Genomic DNA, 19444 nt, shown 5'->3' on the forward strand with positions numbered 1-19444 from the left:
CTGGACTTAGAACATGTTTTTTAGCACAGTGCCTCATCAAAGATACATTATAGGTTTAATTGTGAGAGAGGTCTTTGTGCTTCCTGTCATACTCTGGACTCTTGATCTAAACTTATGGTCTTGATTGCTTTAGGAGCTGGGTCAAGATCTGATGGGATATGCAGAAACAGTGTGTCCAAGGGTGGTGCAGCGCTCCAGTGTCTGCAAGAGTCTAGAAGAGTGTGTGTCTAAAAGAAGCAAGCAGGCGGAAATATTCCTAAGAAGCACCCTGGTGGAAACCGCAGGGCAAATCATCAGCACCAGATTGAGGTAAAAACCGTTTCATGAAACAAGGGCACTTTGTTTTTGAACTAAGCTCATGTAAGCTCATGTTTAAATACTTAAATGTGTATTTTTTATTTTTATTTTTTTTGTCATTTTCATAATAGTTCACTAGCTTTAATTTCCCACTTGTGGGGCAAATAAAGGATTATCTTATCTTGTCTGGTCTTGTCTTGTCTAGCATATAGTCAGTTATTTCATTCTAAGTTATCTATACTTTGTAAACATTTGCACATACTTTATACTGTTGAAGTCACAGTGAACCTAACCAGCTACAGCTTCTAAACCTGCCACTACCAGAACTTTTCCATCGAAAGAACTCTAGTTCTTAAACTGATTCAGTTCAGGCCTTCAAACTTCACTGTTCTGTTGAACAACAACCATCGCCTCCTTTTTTGGGAGCCACGCATTCTCTGTTAACAGGGTTTGTTACACTGAGCATTAGGAAAACAAAGTAGTAAGATGGCTGAACTGGCTGAGCTGTGCACATTACTTATTTGTTTACATTGCTTTCATTTTTGCTGTACATATCAGAAAGACTGCTGTCATAAACCAAAAGAGAAGCTATTACCTTTGTACAGTGGTGCTCTTAGCAGGTGATAGTGAAGAACTTCTCTGTTTTGTATCTTTCCAGTGAATTGAGACAAACATTGGGTGTGACTCTGGTGGAAAACATTGTAGAACAAATTCTACAAGATCTGACTGAAGCACAGGACAAGATGGTAACTCTGACTGGTTTTGCACTAAACATTGTGTTTGAAACTAAGATTGTCTAATTTAGTACAGCGGACACAATTTAACCCCTGAGAAACAACCATTAACTCTCCACTGAGAATAAAACTACAAATGTGCAAATATGGATCTTTCAGCTGATAAGCTATTACTGGTCAAAACAAAGCATTCTTAACAAGCAACTAAACATTCTCATTTTGTTAAACATGAGAATTGTTTTGCATACAATACTGAAATTGTTGCAGTTCTTAAACTTTCAGATCCTGTGCAACAAAAATCCCCAAATAATCAGGAAAACGTGGGCATTACCCTGTATTCTGCATTTCTAAAACCGTAGCAAGTAACAGCTATCAAAACGTCATCAGGAAAACCTGAGTAGAAGTCTGTTTGTTTTACATTTAGTTCTGTTGCAGTAGACATGACTCGAGTGACTGAGAATATGCAGAGGCACAAAACCGTTAGCAGTTATTTACCTCCATCAGTTTATTGGATGATGAACACGATTATATATTCAGCATTGTGTTGATCTGGACTGAAAATTCTTGCTGTGTGTAAATATTCAGTTGTAAACATTGACATTTCTCTCACTTAATGTTTAGGACTCCATAATAAGTGAAAATCCTTCCAGTGCACAAAGAATCAATGTCCCAGAGCTTCGGCTGACTGACAGTGATTTTCCAACTGATGATGTGAGAGACACACGCTAATTCTTCCTCATATTTATTGTGCTGTTTAGAAAACATAAACACATATTTATGAGGTGAAGTTTTAACTTTGTTCCATGTTATTTTCCTCTACATCTACAGTACAGTCCAGCATTCTGGAGAAGCAGTTTGCTTTCTAAGAGCCTAAGGCCTGCTGCTTCAATCAAAAGTAAGACAAAACAACTATTAGCAACATCTGACATGGGAAGAGTGAGAACTAACAGCTCACTGAGATGCAGAGTTGTTGCATTCCCAGATAATAATTGGTCACTTTGAAATGTTCCACATTTGCAGCCTGATGACTTTTGCCGCATGTCTTCCCCTCTTTCATTACCCACTTTCCTGTCTGACAACTGCTAAATAAACTCCACTAGAGCTGCCAAAACCAAAAACAAAATGATGATGTTCTGAACTCTACCTCAGAACATCACCATCGGTGTTTTCATGTGTCAGTCCTATATGGGCCACAATTTAAATACTCCACACTTGCAAGGAAAATGCATCAGTGGGATGAGCAGCAGGCCTTAGTATGACTAAATCCCATGAGTACCTTGGTGAATCCTCTATGCAAGTGTAATATGATGAGATGTTTTATTCATTAATTAAATTTTAAGTCGACTAACCAGTTCAAACTGTTGTCCTACCAAATTCATCATGATAGTGTGTGTTACCAGGACAGTTTGTGGTCCCCAGCTGTTTTCTTCATGTATTTTGTGCCATGTGTAGCCAATCTCTGGCTTACACTCAGCTTTGTCTGACTAATTGGAGCATGGCTTGCTTACTTACTTTCACACCACTGACTTTCAGCTGTGGAGAGAAAAGAGAGACCAGAAAATGGAGGAGGGAGTGTTGAAGGGAAGTGAAGGAAACACGGGCAGATTTTGGACACAGCTCTCAGTTCCCACTTCTGTTTTGTGAAAGCCTCATTACTGTAAAAGTTAAAGTAATACTCATTTTTATATGGATTTTATTAATAATCTCCTGGTTTGACTGATTTAGATATTTAATTAAGTGTTATTCAATTTAGACATTTTGTTTTTCACACAGTGAAAGTAAAGGATTGATAGCATCAATCCTTTACTATGTTATCTCTTGGCTCTATGCTAAAACTGTGTTGCTCTCTTTAGTACAGTATTACCACAACATCCATCTGCTGCTCTGTTTACTCCCTTTCTGTTCTCAGCTCCCCACACTCATCCTCCCACCCCCTTTATATCCATGCTAACCCCTCCTCCACCTTTTTCTGTTTTTCTTGCTGCACTGTTCTCCACATTCCCTCTGTATGCAGCTTTTTCAGGTTGAAATATATATGTAGGATATCAAATGCTTAGGCTTAGGCTAATGCTAAGGTGCCAGTCTTTCCTTCTTTCCTTTTTTCCTACATCCATTTCTCTGTGTGCCTCTCCTCAGTGATGTTGCTTTATTTTCAGGTCTCTTGGATGCAGACTGTGATCAACACACCAGGGAGAGAAGAACGGAGAGAGAGAGGGGAGGAGCTGCCAGAGAGGATGATGGAGGAGGAAGGTGTGCGCTCCCACAGTTGCCACTCTCAACCTCAAGTCCCTCCCTTTCCCCTTCTACTTCCTTGTCCCCCTCCCCCCAACAACAGAGAAGGAGGAGGTTGATGGAGGGGGAGGTGGCATCAGTGGATGCTGCAGAAGCAGTATCAGGAGATAGTAGAGCATCGCTCAGCCCTCCTTCCAGCCGCCCCCCTATCTACTCCATCCCTTATAAAGCTCCAAAACAGGAGGCAGCTGGTGGTGGAGGCCTAAACGGACGACAGGCTCGCTTCCCTGGCTGCAGCCCCAGCACAGGCCCCCACCCTGGCTCTGGATTCTCTGTTTCTCCCATGGAGCCTCTACCAAGTCAGGGACAGACTCTAAGGCACTACACTGCCGCCCGACCACGGCCACGGCGCACACACACGCAACCCCCCTCCTCCAGGCCTCAGGTGAGATCACAGGCATCCACACATCAAAAACACGCAAATTAGCACATACAGCAGCATGATTCTATCTATCTATCTATCTATCTATCTATCTATCTATCTATCTATCTATCTATCTATCTATCTATCTATCTATCTATCTATCTATCTATCTATCTATCTATCTATCTATCTATCTATCTATCTATCTACCTACTGTATGTGTGATCGTGTGTGTAGGTGTTTGCCTGTACTAAGATTCTCATACGTTCCAACTGTTCTCAAAGCTGGAGGCTCAACCACTCTTGCTCAATTTCTCTCTTGAAAAAGCATTTTTATTTCAATTATTCATGTTTTCATATTACTGGAAGTCTGTGTGTCTGCACTGCCCAACAAGTCATGTCTGTACACCCATATACAGCTCTGGAAAAATTAAGAGACCACTTAAAATTATTGGTGTCTCTGATTTTACTTTTTATAGGTATTTGATTTAAAGATAAATCTTTATTGTCATTGTCACAAGAACAACGAAATTTAAAAAGGGCCATCAGTCAGTGCATATTCTTAAAAACAAAAAAAATAACTGTCTCACAATTCACACACAATGTAAGAAATAACAAATAACTGGAAAAAGCAAACTAGTAAATAAGAATAGCCACATTCTCACATACATCGTTCATGATGATTAATGGTTGTTTTTGATTGCATTTAGTTTTGTTATTGCTATCGGGTAAAAACTGTCTCTGAGACGGTTGGTTCTTGTTTGAGTAAAATGAAAAATGGTCAAAATAACAAACAAAAAAAAAGTAGTGCTTTCAGACCTCAAATAACGCAAAGAAAATAAGTTCATATTCATTTAGAAACAACAATTCTATTGCAATGCACTGGTGCTGAACCTTTAGTGATTTATAAACTAACAAATTTTTTTTAAGTCTATTTTCTGTTGGCACCTACACAGTGCCAGTAGAAGGACTTCAGAACTGCCTGGTCTAAGTGAGAATGTGATCAGTGTTCTGGATCAGCTGCAACTGTCTGATCGGCTTTTTAGGCAGACCTGTGAAGACACTGTTATCAATGTGACAAAAGATACGTTTCTCTAGAATAGATCTTGATGGAACATTACTCCTTTAAACCTCGAAATATTTTTCATATGATCCAAGGCAGACTTTCTAATTTATGTGTCTCTGAAGGTTCAGGTCAGAGACCATTGCTACACCCAGATTTCGGGCCTGATTGCCAGTTTGTATCTGTAATAGCAAAAGCTGTATGCTGATTCTAGATCATTCTGCTTTTGGTTCAAAGATAACTTCAGTTTGGTTTCTGTTCAGCTGGAAAAAGTTATCACACATACAAGCACTGATTTGTTCTAAGTATTTGTTCAATGCCTGGATGGATCTCCTGTCCTGATGACATTGTAATGTAGAGCTGCATATCATCTGCAAAGTTATGGAAGTTAATTGTATTACTTGTTATAGCCTGAGCTAGCGAGAGCATGTTGATATTAAATAGGAGGTATCCTACCATTGAACCTTGGGGTACTCCAAATGTGACTTCTCTCTGCACCGATGAGAAATTACCTACTGAAATCCTTTTCTTGAGTACCGGACCAGAAAGTCCAACCCAGCTCTACAGTTGCTTTAACAATGTTATAGTCAACAATGTCAAAAGTTACACTAAGGTCCAACAGAACCAACACTGTGGTGCTTCCACAGTCTGTATTTATGTGAATGTCATTGAACGCTTTGAGGGCAGTCTCAGCACTGTAGTAATCACAGCAACCTGATTGGAAGATGTCAAAGCGGATGTCAATTATTAAGAAACTATTTACCTGTTGAACAACTTTTTCAGTAATTTTTCTGGGAGGGAGGTTGGAGATCGGCCTGTAGTTCTGCAGTAGTGACTTATCCAGATTGTTCTTTTTTATCAATGGTTTGATAACTGGTTTTTAAAGCCTGGGGGGAAACACCTGATGAGAGGGATGAGTTTACTATTGGAATCAGATCAGATGCTATGACCACCACCTATGGGAGGGGCCAAAGAGGTCGAGTGTAGTGTGGGATGGGTTGTAGCCGAGGGCAGGATCCTTGGCAATCCGATCCTTGGCTACAGAAGCTCTGACTCTTGGGACGTGGAATGCCACCTCTCTGGTGGGGAAAGATCCTGAGTTGGTGTGTGAGGTTGAGAGGTACAAGCTAGAAATAGTCGGTCTCACTTCAATGCATGGCTCTAATTCTGGAACCAGTCTTCTTGAGAGGGGTTGGACACTCTTTCACTCTGGATTTGCATCTGGCGAGAGGCACCAAGCAGGAGTGGGAAGCAGCTGATGGGTACTGGCAGTCCAAACAGCATGCGACTTGAGTGGTTGCTGAGGTAAAAACTCACGCATGGGAGGAGTTCAGAGAGGCCATGGAGAAGGACTTCCGCATGACTTACGGCAACTCTGGTCCACCATCAGACGTCTCAGGAGGGGGAAGCAGTAGAACACAACCCTGTTTATAGTGGGGATGGTGTGCTGCTGACCTTTACTTGGGACGTTGTGGGAAAAATACTTCCAAGACCTCCGCAATCCCAACAACATGCCTTCCATTGAGGAAGCGGAGCCTGGGGACTCTGGATATAGTTCTCCTATCTCTGGTGATGAGGTCACTGAGGTGTTTAAAGAGCTCCTCAGTGGTAAGGTATGGGGTGCCCTTAGTCACCAATTCTGTTCATTACTTTTATGGATAGAATTTCTAGGCTAAGCCAAAGAGTTGAGGGGATTGGTTTTGGTGGCCTTAGGATTGCGTCTCTGCTTTTTGCTGATGATGTGGTCCTACTAGCTTCATCAGGTCGTGATCTACAGCTCTCACTAGAGCAGCAGAGTGTGAAACGGCCAGGATGAGGATCAGTGCCTCCAAATCCGAGGCCATGGTCTTGAGCCGGAAACAGGTAGAGTGCCTTCTCCAGATCAGGGAGGATGTCCTGTCCAAAGAGGAGGAGTTTCAGTATCTCAAGATCTTGTTCAGGAATGAGGGAAAATGGAGCGGGAGAATGACAGGCGAATTGGCACAGAGTCTGCAGTGAACCGGTCACTGTACCGGTCTGTCATTTAAAGAAGACAGCTGAGTCAAAGAGCGAAGCTCTTGATTTACCGGTCGATCTATGTTCCTCCCCTCATCTATGGTCATGAGCTTTGGGTCATGACCAAAAGAATGAGGTCATGGATACAAGCTACCAAAATGAGTTTTCTCTGTAGTGTGTCTGGGATCTCCCTTAGAGATAGGGTGAGAAGCTCAGTCATCACTTGCATTTCTCAGAGTTGTTAATATAGAGAATAAATATTCTTAAATTTATATATGGATATCTCAAAGGTTATCACATTTATTCATGGGATTATATGTGTGAGAGACAATGAAATGAAGAGCTGCAGTGGTGTGACCAAAAAGCATGTTGGCATGAGGCACAGAGAGACAGGTGGCTGTCAGACAGGAGGCATGAAACAAAACAGAAGCAAAGTCATTTCATTAGACAATAAAGAAAAATGTAAATACCCCCAAATCTTAGAATAATATCTTTGTGAACCTGAAAACATGACATATATTAGCATTTGTGATCATTCAGACACTAGTATATATTTTAGTCTCTTATTTTACTTGAGTGTTTTCAGTGGCCTGTGGTGGCGACATCACAGAGCTCTACAACACCCACAGTTAAAGCACAGGTGTTACTCTTGGCTACTGCCTAGTAAGTGAGAATTGGCGTATTTCAAATAAATTGCTCCATAAATCTTTACTGCATTATACTGCCCTACAAAGTTGGGAATGCATGAAAAGCAAATTAATTGTGTTAAAATAAAAAATAAAAAATGTTGTGCTCACTGATCAGGCTAAGTCCTGATAGAAGTACAAAGCAGTAAGAATGTATTTCTCTGTATCTTATGCATTCAAACACTAAGGGCATGTTTAACAATAAGTGTGGCTAAGTGTACCAATGACATATTTAGAAATAAACACTCAGAAATGCAAGTAGGCAGTTTATTATCACAAACTATATAATGGCAATCACATCAGACATTGTGACTGGAACTGAATGCTAGGAGGTCAATCACTGCTTTAATCTTCAGAATGGTACTTTAATACTGATGACACAGATTTTTATCCCTCTTTATTTGATTTTTTTCTTCACAGGAACCGGTGTCCGAGGAAAAGAAGGAAGATAATGAGGCAATGGGCAGAGTGGATGAGGGAGTAGAAGAGTTCTTCACCAAGAAAATCATTCCTGACTATGCATTGTGAGTTATTATAAAACAGTAGAAAACACACAATGTTACTATATCAGTTAAAGCAACAGTGTGTTACAAAAGAAATGTTAAATTTTAAGACAAGTAACATAACAAGAAGAAAACCCATGGAAGCCAGACAGAAGTTTACCACACTGTGAAAAGTCTATTTGGGCTAGGGTTATGGACTTATATACATTAATATCACTTAATTCTTTTGGTTTAGTGATGACAACTTAGTTCTTTTGTGTTGAATTAACTTAAAAGTTACTAATTTTTAACTTAAAGGAACTTTTTACTTTGACTTTCTTGAAACAATTAAATTCAATGCCACATTTGTATCCTACGTCTGACGTCATGACTCAAACTTAACTCGGGACAGATCCTGTACTGACCGTGTTGCTGTGGTGGTGCAGGTCTGCTTATGTGCTCAACTCACATAAGCAGACCTTAGTCCTCGACGTGGCTGTCACACGTTCGATTCCTGGCCTGATGACCTTTGCCATATGTCTTACCCCTCTTTCATTACCCACTTTCCTGTCTAACTACTCTCAAATGAAGGCCGCCTGAGCCAAAAAATAGATCCTTTAATAGTTACTTCTTTATTTTAAGTAAACTAAATGATTTGAGTAAGACTGATTTAAACTTGTCAAGTTAAAACAACTTATTACATTAGGTTGGATAAACTTAATTTAATTAATTAAATCTCTTTTTGGCCCATTTTTCCTGAGGAAAAAGAGTTGCCTCATAATTATGCACACCTTGATATAGAGTGTTGATTTCTGCAGGCCCCACTCTCCCTCATTAAACACATACACATCCGCTAATATGTTTATATCCAGTAAGTATTCAAGTTTATACAGTTTGGAATTAGAAAATATGCAAAAAAAATATGATATGGTCAAAACTACAACTTGCGCAGTAATTATGTATGCAGTGCATAATTACTGCATACATAATTATGCATTAGAGCATCTAGAGACTGGTAGATGCTTATTTTAAGCAAAAAGGAGAAAGACGAGATATTTAGAGTGCAGGGTGTCCTAACTTCTCAGTTTAGAGAGACACATTTTTGTAGTAATCTTTTTTTAGTGAGTAATACAATATTTGTTTTAATGTGTACCTGTAATTAATCACTTTCTTCTTCAGAGATAAATAAAAGAACAGACATTGATTTATGATTTTTTTTAAAGACCTGAACATTTAATGGGTGTCTCCTATTTTTGACATGTATTTTTCCACATCTTGTTATCATGGTGGGTGACTGAGTTGAGAAACAGTGATATACTGTAGCTATATACAGAAAATGTTGGTGAAGTGGGAGAAATGTTTACTTTCCAATCTTTTCCTATTACTAACTGCTTGCTCAGCCTTTTAGCACATGAGCAAACTATCTGAATTGTTTTCAGTTTAAGCATTCAGATACATTTTAGAACTAATGAGCCTCTTTTGTTTAAAACTCAATTGCTTTTATTTACAATATCAAACTTTATGTGGTTGAATGATTGCATTTTAAAAGCAACTCTGTAGAATTCCTTTATTAACATTGTTTAAGAAAGCACAATGACATATTTATATTTGCAACAATAATGCATACAAGCAATGCTTCTCTATGTTCAAGTATTTTCCCAACTCTGAAACTCTGCATTAAACACAAAAGAGGAGCGTTTTATTTCAGGAGTGCAGTTTATTGCAGAGCTTTTGCTGTGACATAAATACTGTGTTTTGATAACTTTGTGGCTTTACTTACCATTTTTGTTTCATTCTAGAACACTATGTAGAAACAAGGTGTATTTTTTATTTTATGCTCATAGGTTTATTAGCCTCTTTGGACAAACTTTTGCCCAGACTCAAATTAACTTACACCAGAACTGTCTCCTATTGAGGACTTTAAACCCATTTTGCCACCAGGGGCAAAGGTTGTTTGGCATGGGCAGTTGGAGAGTCAAAGTGCATCTGCACTGGCCAAGACTTTTGACAAAGGGCAAGAAAGACAACAAAGAATGTACTTCTCTACAACAAAAACATAGAGGCCAGACTGAAACACTGCAGGACAGCAGAAGGCTGGTGCAAACTTATTTTCTCTAATGAAATATTCTGTGGTTGTTAAGAATGTGAGGAATTTTGTAACCTGGAGAAGAAAATTTGGATACTATTAGTTCCAACAATGGTGAATACAACCAATGTGGGGGATTGCTTTTCATCCAGGTTGTTGGCTTCCTCTGCCCTAAATGAAGAGTGAGACCAAAATCTCTAATTTTTCATAACAATCCAGGACCTTTTTGTTTTTTTATCTGTATATGACTATACAGTTTGTTGCAAGCCAAAACTAATGGCAAAGTAGCTAAAAGATCAGAAGAATGCTCTATTGAGAACCTTAAGTTGGTTTCTCAAAAGGAAAATGGGGAAACATAATTTCAGAAACAGAGATAAAATCTAAGCATCAGTAAGACAAGAATGGGTCACCATCAGTTAAGATTTACTTCAGAAGTTGATAACCTGCAAGTCAGAGAAAACAAATCAATGCGGTAAATACTCTTCACTTGAATCTGTTTATTGATAAAACCTCAAAAACTTGCAGGTTTTTGAAGTTTTATTAAACAATTTAGTTCAATTTGTTCGTATAAAACAAATTGAACTAAATTGTTCTTTAGTTCAATGTGGGTCAAAAGTTGTTGCAACCACCCTAAATTTAATGTATATGTGACTTTGACTTTGAAGGCAGATATAAAGGAGTTATACTCATTATTCAGTATAACATATATCAAACTGATCTGTAGTTTTTACGTGTGAATGCAATCAATTAGTTGATCATTTCTAGTTGATGCTCCAACTGTGTTAGTGATGTTTGCATGGTTCATTCCAAAATGGCTAAGCGTGTTCCTCAGTGGGATATTCAGGGTTTCTGAATGTGGATATTACTGTCATGACCAGGAAGGATGTTTAAGGTGACAGGTGGCTGCTTGTTGGTTAGCTCCCCTTCTGTTGATCTGAATGTCTTCCATTGTCCTCCTGTCACCCCCTAACCCTAACCCCTGGTCACTACCCTCTAATCTCCTCTCAGAGGATTTTGTCATTGATTTCAGTCATTGATCACATTTGATGTTTGTGATGTGAATGTCCCTATGTTAAAGGATTCTAGTTTTTTAAAACTACTAAATCATGATTTTATGATGAAATATAGCATGGCAGTTCTGACAGCATTAATACATGAATTAAAAGCCTAGAAAAATATAACAAGTTTTTAAAAATTGGATATTGGAGATAGATGTGATATTGACAGATTCTTTCAATGAGAGAAGCATTAATCTAGTTTTTAGATAACAAACATAGAGATGCACTGATTTTCAAAAACAGCCTAATGCAGAGGTTAGAAAGTTAAAAAGGGAAAGCAGCTGTTTTACTGTGCTCCAATCAGCTCTCCTGTACCTCCATGATGCTGAAAACAGCTAAACTGAATCTTCATCCATCAGCAACAGCCTCCACACCAAAGAGCGTTTTCTGCTTGATGTGATGGAGCTTGTATATGGTGTGTTCAATGATCGGAAAAAAGCTGGATTTGTTTAATTTCCGACTGCCCAGCCATCAGTTAGTGTTGACCAGCCAATTTCACAGTACATTTCTAAATGACACCTAGTCATTAGAATATCCTTACTCATGATTATACCATGGACCACATGTAGGTTCCTTCCATTATTGTGTACATGCTGTAGTCATGCACAGTTGGTTCTATTCAAGAAAGCAGGTAAATTTAAAGTCCTTACATGTGACACTAACAATAAATAGTTGGTCCAAATGGCCAATCTGTTCAGTGGCTTCTAGACGTCACACACTACAAGTTTTGCTTTTTCTGGGACAAAACATCCTAATCTCTGAGAGTTGATTTTGCTTTGTCTGCCATTTGCATGAGTGTTAGTTTTGTGAACCAGAGTAGAGCATGTTACTTGGTTTTGTACCAGTAGTTGTAGTACTGAGTGTCTCCTTTCTTCTGTTGCTCTTTCTGCTGTCTCCCCACTGCAGAAAAGGCCGATGGGAGGAGTCAAACCCTGCCCAAATCCTTCCCACAGTGCCAAGCTCCACCCCTTTTTCCTCTCCATCTGACATCCCTTCATCTACCACCACTCCCACCACCTCTCCCTCTGCCACATCTACTGACACTTCCCTTCCATCCATTGATGTTCGCTCCCTTTCCTCATCTACCACCTTCCCATCCACAACTTGCTCCACCACCACCACAATTCCTACAAAAAATATAAAGAAAAAGTTTGGTGATTTCTTCGCCTTCAAGAGGGCTCGAGCAGGCCGAGCTGCCAAGACAGGCAGTGGAGATGGAGGACATGGAGCTGAAGGGGTCAAGGTCAAAAGGACCTCCATTGCAGATCTCATTCGACCCCTACGGGAGGCCAAAGACAGGGACAGAGGCAGGGAAAGAGACAACGAGAGGGAGAAGGAAAGAGAGAAGGAGTCAGAGGAGGATGCTAACATTTATAATGATGCCACTACTGCAGAAGGAACTGCCGCCCCCGGCCGCTATCTTGCCGACGTTGTGAGGGAAACAGTAACCCCCGCTGAGTCATTGAGCACAACGCAATCCAGTGAGATGACTCCTTCCTACCCCACCATCACAACAAGCCCTGAACTCACCACCTCTGTACTTTCTGAACCGGAGCAAGCAGCAGTTCCTGCAATACCACACCTCAGCACCACTCCTGCATTCATTACAACACCAGCTGAGCCAGAAGCTCCATCATATGTGGAGAGGAGACTGAGGGTGACCAAAAGACTGAGAGAAAACAAGAGCCAGAGTCTCATACTGCTGACAGGAATAGAGCCAGACGACAAGGATAATACACCCAATAAGGTCAGTCTGACAATACACTAAGGTCACCAATGCCATGAATATTTATTGGAGCACAAGCACGATGATTCACATTTATAAAAGATGCACAACAAAAAGCAAGAGTAATTTAAATCAATCAAAAGGATTTTGAAGTGGAATTTCACCCTTTAACTAGTTGACATCAAGGAATATTTTTCATGAATGTATCTGTTTTATTGCTGTGTGAAGAACCTGGCTGCAGTCTCCAGTGTATATGTGTCTGTTGATGTGTTCATCAACAAGATGTTTCAGTTTTGTACAGTTCCACTTATCAGCAGACATGGCAGATTAAACCTGGCTTGTAAACAGTTTCATACTCATTAGGGTTGCAAGGCTCCAGAAATGTCCGCTATTATTTAACTTAAGTGCAACAAAGTTAGGTAAGAACTCACTGTTTGCATCAGGGAATCTGTGATCAACCATGTGGTCTACCAAGAGAGGTGAGCATGCACTTGACAAGGATTAGTTAAACTTGGCTTGACTTGGCTGAACTTAGTTAGATTTACTAAAACCAAACTAAGCTTGATGATGATTGGCTTTCTTTTCATATTCTCAATTACTTAATTCTTCTCCAATGCAATACCCCTATGTTCTACTCTACACTGCAGAGCTATAGGGGATCACACTGATTTGCAGCAAATAAGAAATGCAAGAACATCTAAACATGTAGGTTTTATGCAATGAATCTACTTAAGTCAGATGGAATTACTGCTAGTTTTGAAGCACCTCTTCTGTGTGTTGCCAGTTTGGTGCATGTGATGCTTTTGTGCAATAACATTCGTATGAACACATCTGTGCTCTTCGCTTTTCAGAAACATGCATCCGATGGCACACCTGGCTTTGAACAGAGGCTTCAGGTGATGCTGCACAGAATGGGAGTGTCCAAAACTCCACCTGTTGAAACCAAGATGTGCCAGGTAGACAGGGTAGGAGTGTGTGTCAGTGTGTGGACCCAGGGGTGTGCCATATCATCTTGTTTACGGTAATACCAGTAGATTTTTTTGACACTGGTGAAAATATTTATATTGCTATATCAAATGATGACATCCTTTAACTGAGGCTGGACTGGGAAGCAGACTACCCTAGTGCCAGGCGCTGTGGTAACTCCTCCAACCGCCATTAAAACAAAGAAGAAGCTAGTCACCTGGTCATCTAACTGGATTGAAGTTTGTTGATATTTACAATAAGGGAAGGACTAGCCTGGTAAAAAACAGCCCCTTGTTTGCTGTTTGCTTCATACAGAGGGTCTGGGCTCTTGGGTATTGGACAGGTAAGGCTCAGTTAAATTTTTTCACCAGGGTCAAACAAGCCACTAGTATTACCATAAACAAGGCGATATGGCACACCCCTAATGTGGACACAACCTCTGGCACGTTTTTGTTTTCCTTTAATTTAGTTTTCCAAAACTTAATTTAGCTTAAATTAAATGGTTCTTCTGATTTCAAGGTTCCATAGTTATATGTAAAACTATAACAACTTTATTTACATGATGCTTGTGATTATTCGGCCTAAAGTTGTCATTTAAATGTTGAGAAGAGCTGTCAGTTCCACAAGTTGTAAAGAAACACTCATTACACTGTTCCTGTGATTATTTTTGACCCCTGAAGAATACCCACAGATTGCTTGATTAAAATTTCTGGTTCACATGACCTTGAAAGAATGCTCAGTTCTTTAAGCTAATTGTGCACGGCTCCTTCATCAGCTCCTGCAATTGTACAGTGAGAGAAGCAGACCTTGGTCTAATTTAGTATCTTACAGATTGCAGAGTTCTGATGAGAATGTTCTGTAGAGAAGTCCTAGTGTTAAAATGATGTTGTTTAATGTGTCTGTTACAGAGTAAAGACGAGGAGATGAGAAAAGCCACCTCTGAAGGTAAATTTACAACATCACCGGTAGATTCCATTTCTGATGGAAAATCAGACTCAGAATATAAAAAAAAGTATTTCTACATATTTATATTTTAAGAAAAAATGTCACTTCAAAAATTTATTGTTTGCCTTTTGCATGTCTACATTAGTATTTAGATGATTTCTCTTTGGCTATGAGCTCCAGACTAAACTGCCCTTCGGAGTCATTACTTGTTGAGCTACCCTTCTTTTGCTGCATTTCTTACCAGTGTTGGACATTTAGGCCCTGTTTACACTGAGCTGGGTTTCAGTGGAACCGTAACATTTTTTTTTTTTATCGAACTGATCGGATACTCTGACTCCGGCACTTTTATGAACCAGGTCTCTCATAGCAAAATAGTTTGGCATTTTAGATGGAGATTGTCAATGAACAGTAATTTTCCCTCAGATTCAGAATTGGGTGTCAAACTTGACTTTGACTAGGCTATTCTAACACATTACTCTGCTTTGATCTAAGCCAGTTGTCCTCTGTCCTAAGGGTCCTCTATGCTCCATGATTTAGCCGTGACTGTGTGTCAGTACACCTAGTTTCATTTCCACAGTGTAAAGTTTCAGGTCATATCCCACTACTTTCAACATGGATGAAGCTGGACAAATTCAGCACTTCAGCTTCTGTGAGCAGATAAATTGAAATAGCCTCACGTACTGTTTTCATTTGTCCACCCTTTTTTATTGCTGTCTGACTGTGAATAGAATGATTTTATTTATAAGCAACATAAGCATTATGCTTGTGGGCTAACACTGAATGACAGTAACTTAGAAGGTACAGATTTAGGTTAGATGAATTGTTTCTCAATGTCATGTTTAGATTACCTTGTCATATGTTGCATTGTCTTCTTTTTCTGTCCCTAAGGTGCTATCCTAAACAAACCTGAACTACCTCCCAAAGACATCAAGTCCAGAATAATGTCCACTTCATCAGGTACAAATGACAGAGTTCAATCAGTTTCATTCTGTTTGGAGCCTTTATGTTGCACTGGATAGTCAGGGCAAAAATCTTGAGCAGGTTTACTGCTTTCCTTTAGCAGTCACAATGACTGCTAAACATTTATCCATTCAGTGATTCTGTATCATTTCACTTTCAACTTTTGTTTTTAGCTGAGTCCAGGCATCCTCTGAGAGTGCAAGACCCCAACCGACCAGAACCGCTTTACCCAAAGCCTTCCCTTCCTGAGTGCATCATGGGTCCTCTGCCCCCTAAACCTCTCTCAGCCAAACTCCCTCCACCCATCCCAGCTGCTCGCCCCTCCTCTGCTCCTGCTTTTACCAGCTCATCAGAGCAAGTCCAACTTACAGCTCACACACATGATGGCAGGCCAATGGAAACAGAGCAGGTAACACACCAGTCAGAACGGACAATTTATATCATTACAAAAATAGACCAAATGGAAACCTATATTCTATCAAGATTCAAGATCCTCACACATAGCATAACATTAAATACTGTGAGGGTGAATGCTGGAACAAAAGACCTGGGCTGATGAGTTAATGGGTTACCGGTGTGAGGGGAGAGAGCAGAAAACATGAGGAGAGGGAGAGACAGAGAGAGAGACAGAGAAAGAGAGACAGAGAGGGAGAGAGGAAGTGACAATGGGGAAGTGACAGAGAGTCTGCAGAACATCACAGGACATTAGGTAATGTCATTGTCTCATTGCTGCAACATCTGAGTAGTAGTTGTGTAACTATGAGTAAGGCTGGGTCAAAGTTTCACATGTTCTCTAGCCTTATTTACCAAAAGCAGCACTTCTCTATGCACCTCAAATATAAGGCAGATGCACAGTGATACGACTGAGTTAGCATTTGTTTGATCACTTAATGAAAAGGAAATACAAGTTTGTATGGATCTTGACTGATATTGTTTTTACAGTTATAGAAAAAAGTGTTTTTGTTGTCAAACATATTCTAAATTAGACAGAAATTGTTCATTAGCACATAGAATAGATATACAATTAATGATAAAACGGTCTGTACTTGTAAATGATAAAACGGTCTGTACCTCTTCCAAGTCCAGAGGACCTGGACTTGGAAGAGGAAGAGCTTCACACTACTGATAGTAGCCACAATTGCCCTGAGGCAGTCTGACCCAGGCAAGGCTACCATACACCAGTGCCACTGACAAGCAGGCAGGGTGGGTGAAGTGTCTTGCCCGACACACAATGACTGAGACAGAGGGAGGGACTGGAACCTGCTGCAACTGCCGCAGGTGGTCTGGAGGGGTGGGCTGTCAATAGAGTTGAGAATGCCAAACAACAAAACAGCTTTTGCTTCTATTACTATTTGAGATAACATCTCCTTCACTGAAAAAAACAAGACTTGTGATATTTGGAGACAATGTGGAATGTACTCAAGATAAGATCCTGCAACCAATGGTAATCACTTTCACTCTTATGTACAGTAACTGAACTCTGTCCTCCAAGATGTCAGAACTCTTCCTCATGGACCAGGCTTTATTAGAATATGGTGGTAGAAAGGCTGAATATAGGCCCGGCCTGTGAACAACCTCTCTCATTCCTTACTGGCTGGTTAAGGAATGGGATGCCATCCCAAAGCAGTATTTGATCAAGTACCTAAGCTGGTGGCAAGGTGAGGAGTAGGTACCAAGCTGTTGTGGTTGCCTCTGGTTCCTCCATGCATTTCTGAAACTCCTGTTTGCTAATTAAATAGATTGTTAAATATGACTTTCCCAATATGACTTTTTTTCATAAACCTCTACGGATTCCAACCAATTAATGTCATGAATTCAGCAGGGATTTGACTGAAATGCTGACAGGAAAATGAAAGTTTATTGTGTATAAATTTAAACATTAGTAACACAAAATGAATGAGTGATGCAGAACTCAGGGGCTAGCATGAAATTTGACAAGGAACGTGGGAAGCAGAAGAGAAGAATATATATGCAAATGGAGTAATCCTGGAAATGGGAGGCAAATAGCAGAGAGAGTGGAGAGAGTGTCTGACACAAGGAAGCAGAAACGACAGGAATAAACAACTAGAACTAACTAAAAAAAACTAACCGTTTTTCATTGTTATTGCATTTTACAACTTAAAACAAGACAACAAGTTTACACGACTGGTCTCAGTGTTTTCTCAATCTTGTGAACATGTTTAAATAATAGTGACCCCCACCTGACTGTTAGGCCTGTATTGTGTGTATTACAAGTCCCATTGAATTTTATCGATATTATTATTGATATTTTCTGAACATATTTAAATTGTTTAATTCCCCTGCAACTACTTGAAACTGTTGTCTAAATGTACTACAGTCCATTTATTTTGATCCTCATCCCTAGAACGGCAGCAGGGATGGGTTGCAGGGTGAAATCCCTCCCCTGTCTCCAAGGAAGGAACTTCATTCTTCAGTCCCAAAATCTCGCAGAGGTGACGGCGCACCAGATCGCAACGAGAAAGTACAATCTGTCACTGAGGGTATGCTTAAATACACACAGAGGATTATATAAAGTTTCAAAATATGAAAGTGTTTTTTATTTTTTTTATGATAAACATATTACTTATGTTACTGTTCATATACTATTTTAATGCTGTGTGGATGTGAATTAATGTGTGAGCAACAGATAATCCCAATTTCCCTATGGGATTAATAAAGTTTAACCTAACCAAACTAGTCACATTAAATATTGAAACAATTCAAGCAATTCACACATGCAGGAAAATCAAAGCGTAATTAGTCCACAAATTAAATTATGGGTACTGAAATGGAGTAACAAAGAGAATAAGTACTGAACATACCAACAGAAATTTTCTGTCAGTTTTACTTTGTTTATCATGAACCAATAAGAGTTTCACTGGCTTTGTGGTGGCTTTTGTTTGGGTCATTTGTCCTGCTTAGAAATTCACACTAGTTTCACCTTAAGATTCCTAACATAAATGCCCATGGACATTTCTCCTTTCATCCTTCTTTCAATATTCCCCCAAACATGGTCTGTGCATTGGCAACCAAAGAATTCAACTTTGACCTCATCTGACAAGACTTTATACTTCTAAAATTTAATGTGGTTGTCCAAGTGCCCTGCTGCAAATATTAAATAAGCATCAATATGCCTTTTCATCAGCACTGGAGTTCTGCTCAGTGACTGTACATAAAAGCCGTTGTGGTTGAGTTGATTTCTCATTTTCTCATGGGAAAACTGTACCTGCTATTTCCAGATCCTCCTGGAAGACTCCTGTAAGAGCTCCTTGGCTCACCTCCAGCTCTTTTGTTTATTATTTCGACTCTATCAAAGAGGAAGATCATTTTTGGATGGTTCTCTTTCATAGCATTCGTTTCGTGTCTCATGCTACTCAGAGAACCGGGGTTACGAAAGTAACCTAAAGTTTTTATTGTTGTGTTCTTTCAGAGAGTCTTCCTAAACTACGCCAACACTTGAAGCCCCTCCCACAGCGCAGAGCTGTATCTGTCCATGAGGAGGCACTGACCATGACGCAAGGTAGAGTTATGGTTTTCATAACATAAATATTACATCCTTGTTTGACATTCCACATTAGTTACATCACAAATTAGCTTTGAATTTTGATCTCTTTTAGAACTCAAGGCTGTATTACAGAAGTCACCCATCCGTTTCCGGGGCAACCGCTGGGACCTGCCCTCCTGCAAAGAAGATGAAGCTCATGGTACAGTTGATGAGAATAACGTTAGCCATTTTGTTTGTTTTTTTCTTCTAATCAGTCATTTAATGTTTTCATCTGTGTGCCTGGTGT

General features: G+C 39.7%; 1 protein-coding gene across 2 annotated transcripts in view; it reads left to right on the forward strand.

Annotated features, from left to right (window-relative positions):
* carmil2 (capping protein regulator and myosin 1 linker 2) overlaps positions 1 to 19444 on the forward strand; it is a 46816-nt gene that overhangs the window by 23991 nt on the left and 3381 nt on the right. Inside the window, exons 27-40 of one of the 2 annotated variants that reach the window (XM_028033963.1) lie at positions 134 to 309; positions 956 to 1043; positions 1653 to 1742; positions 1860 to 1926; positions 3188 to 3708; positions 7851 to 7954; positions 11963 to 12803; positions 13634 to 13747; positions 14657 to 14693; positions 15582 to 15650; positions 15827 to 16062; positions 18019 to 18154; positions 19084 to 19173; positions 19271 to 19357. In XM_028033963.1, the coding sequence (XP_027889764.1) occupies positions 134 to 309; positions 956 to 1043; positions 1653 to 1742; positions 1860 to 1926; positions 3188 to 3708; positions 7851 to 7954; positions 11963 to 12803; positions 13634 to 13747; positions 14657 to 14693; positions 15582 to 15650; positions 15827 to 16062; positions 18019 to 18154; positions 19084 to 19173; positions 19271 to 19357 (2656 nt within the window). The remainder of the gene's footprint in view (positions 1 to 133; positions 310 to 955; positions 1044 to 1652; positions 1743 to 1859; positions 1927 to 3187; positions 3709 to 7850; positions 7955 to 11962; positions 12804 to 13633; positions 13748 to 14656; positions 14694 to 15581; positions 15651 to 15826; positions 16063 to 18018; positions 18155 to 19083; positions 19174 to 19270; positions 19358 to 19444) is intronic. The other variant, XM_028033971.1, reaches the window with a different exon arrangement.

This window comes from Xiphophorus couchianus, chromosome 2 (assembly GCF_001444195.1).
Source record: "Xiphophorus couchianus chromosome 2, X_couchianus-1.0, whole genome shotgun sequence".
NCBI classification, from domain to species: domain Eukaryota; kingdom Metazoa; phylum Chordata; class Actinopteri; order Cyprinodontiformes; family Poeciliidae; genus Xiphophorus; species Xiphophorus couchianus.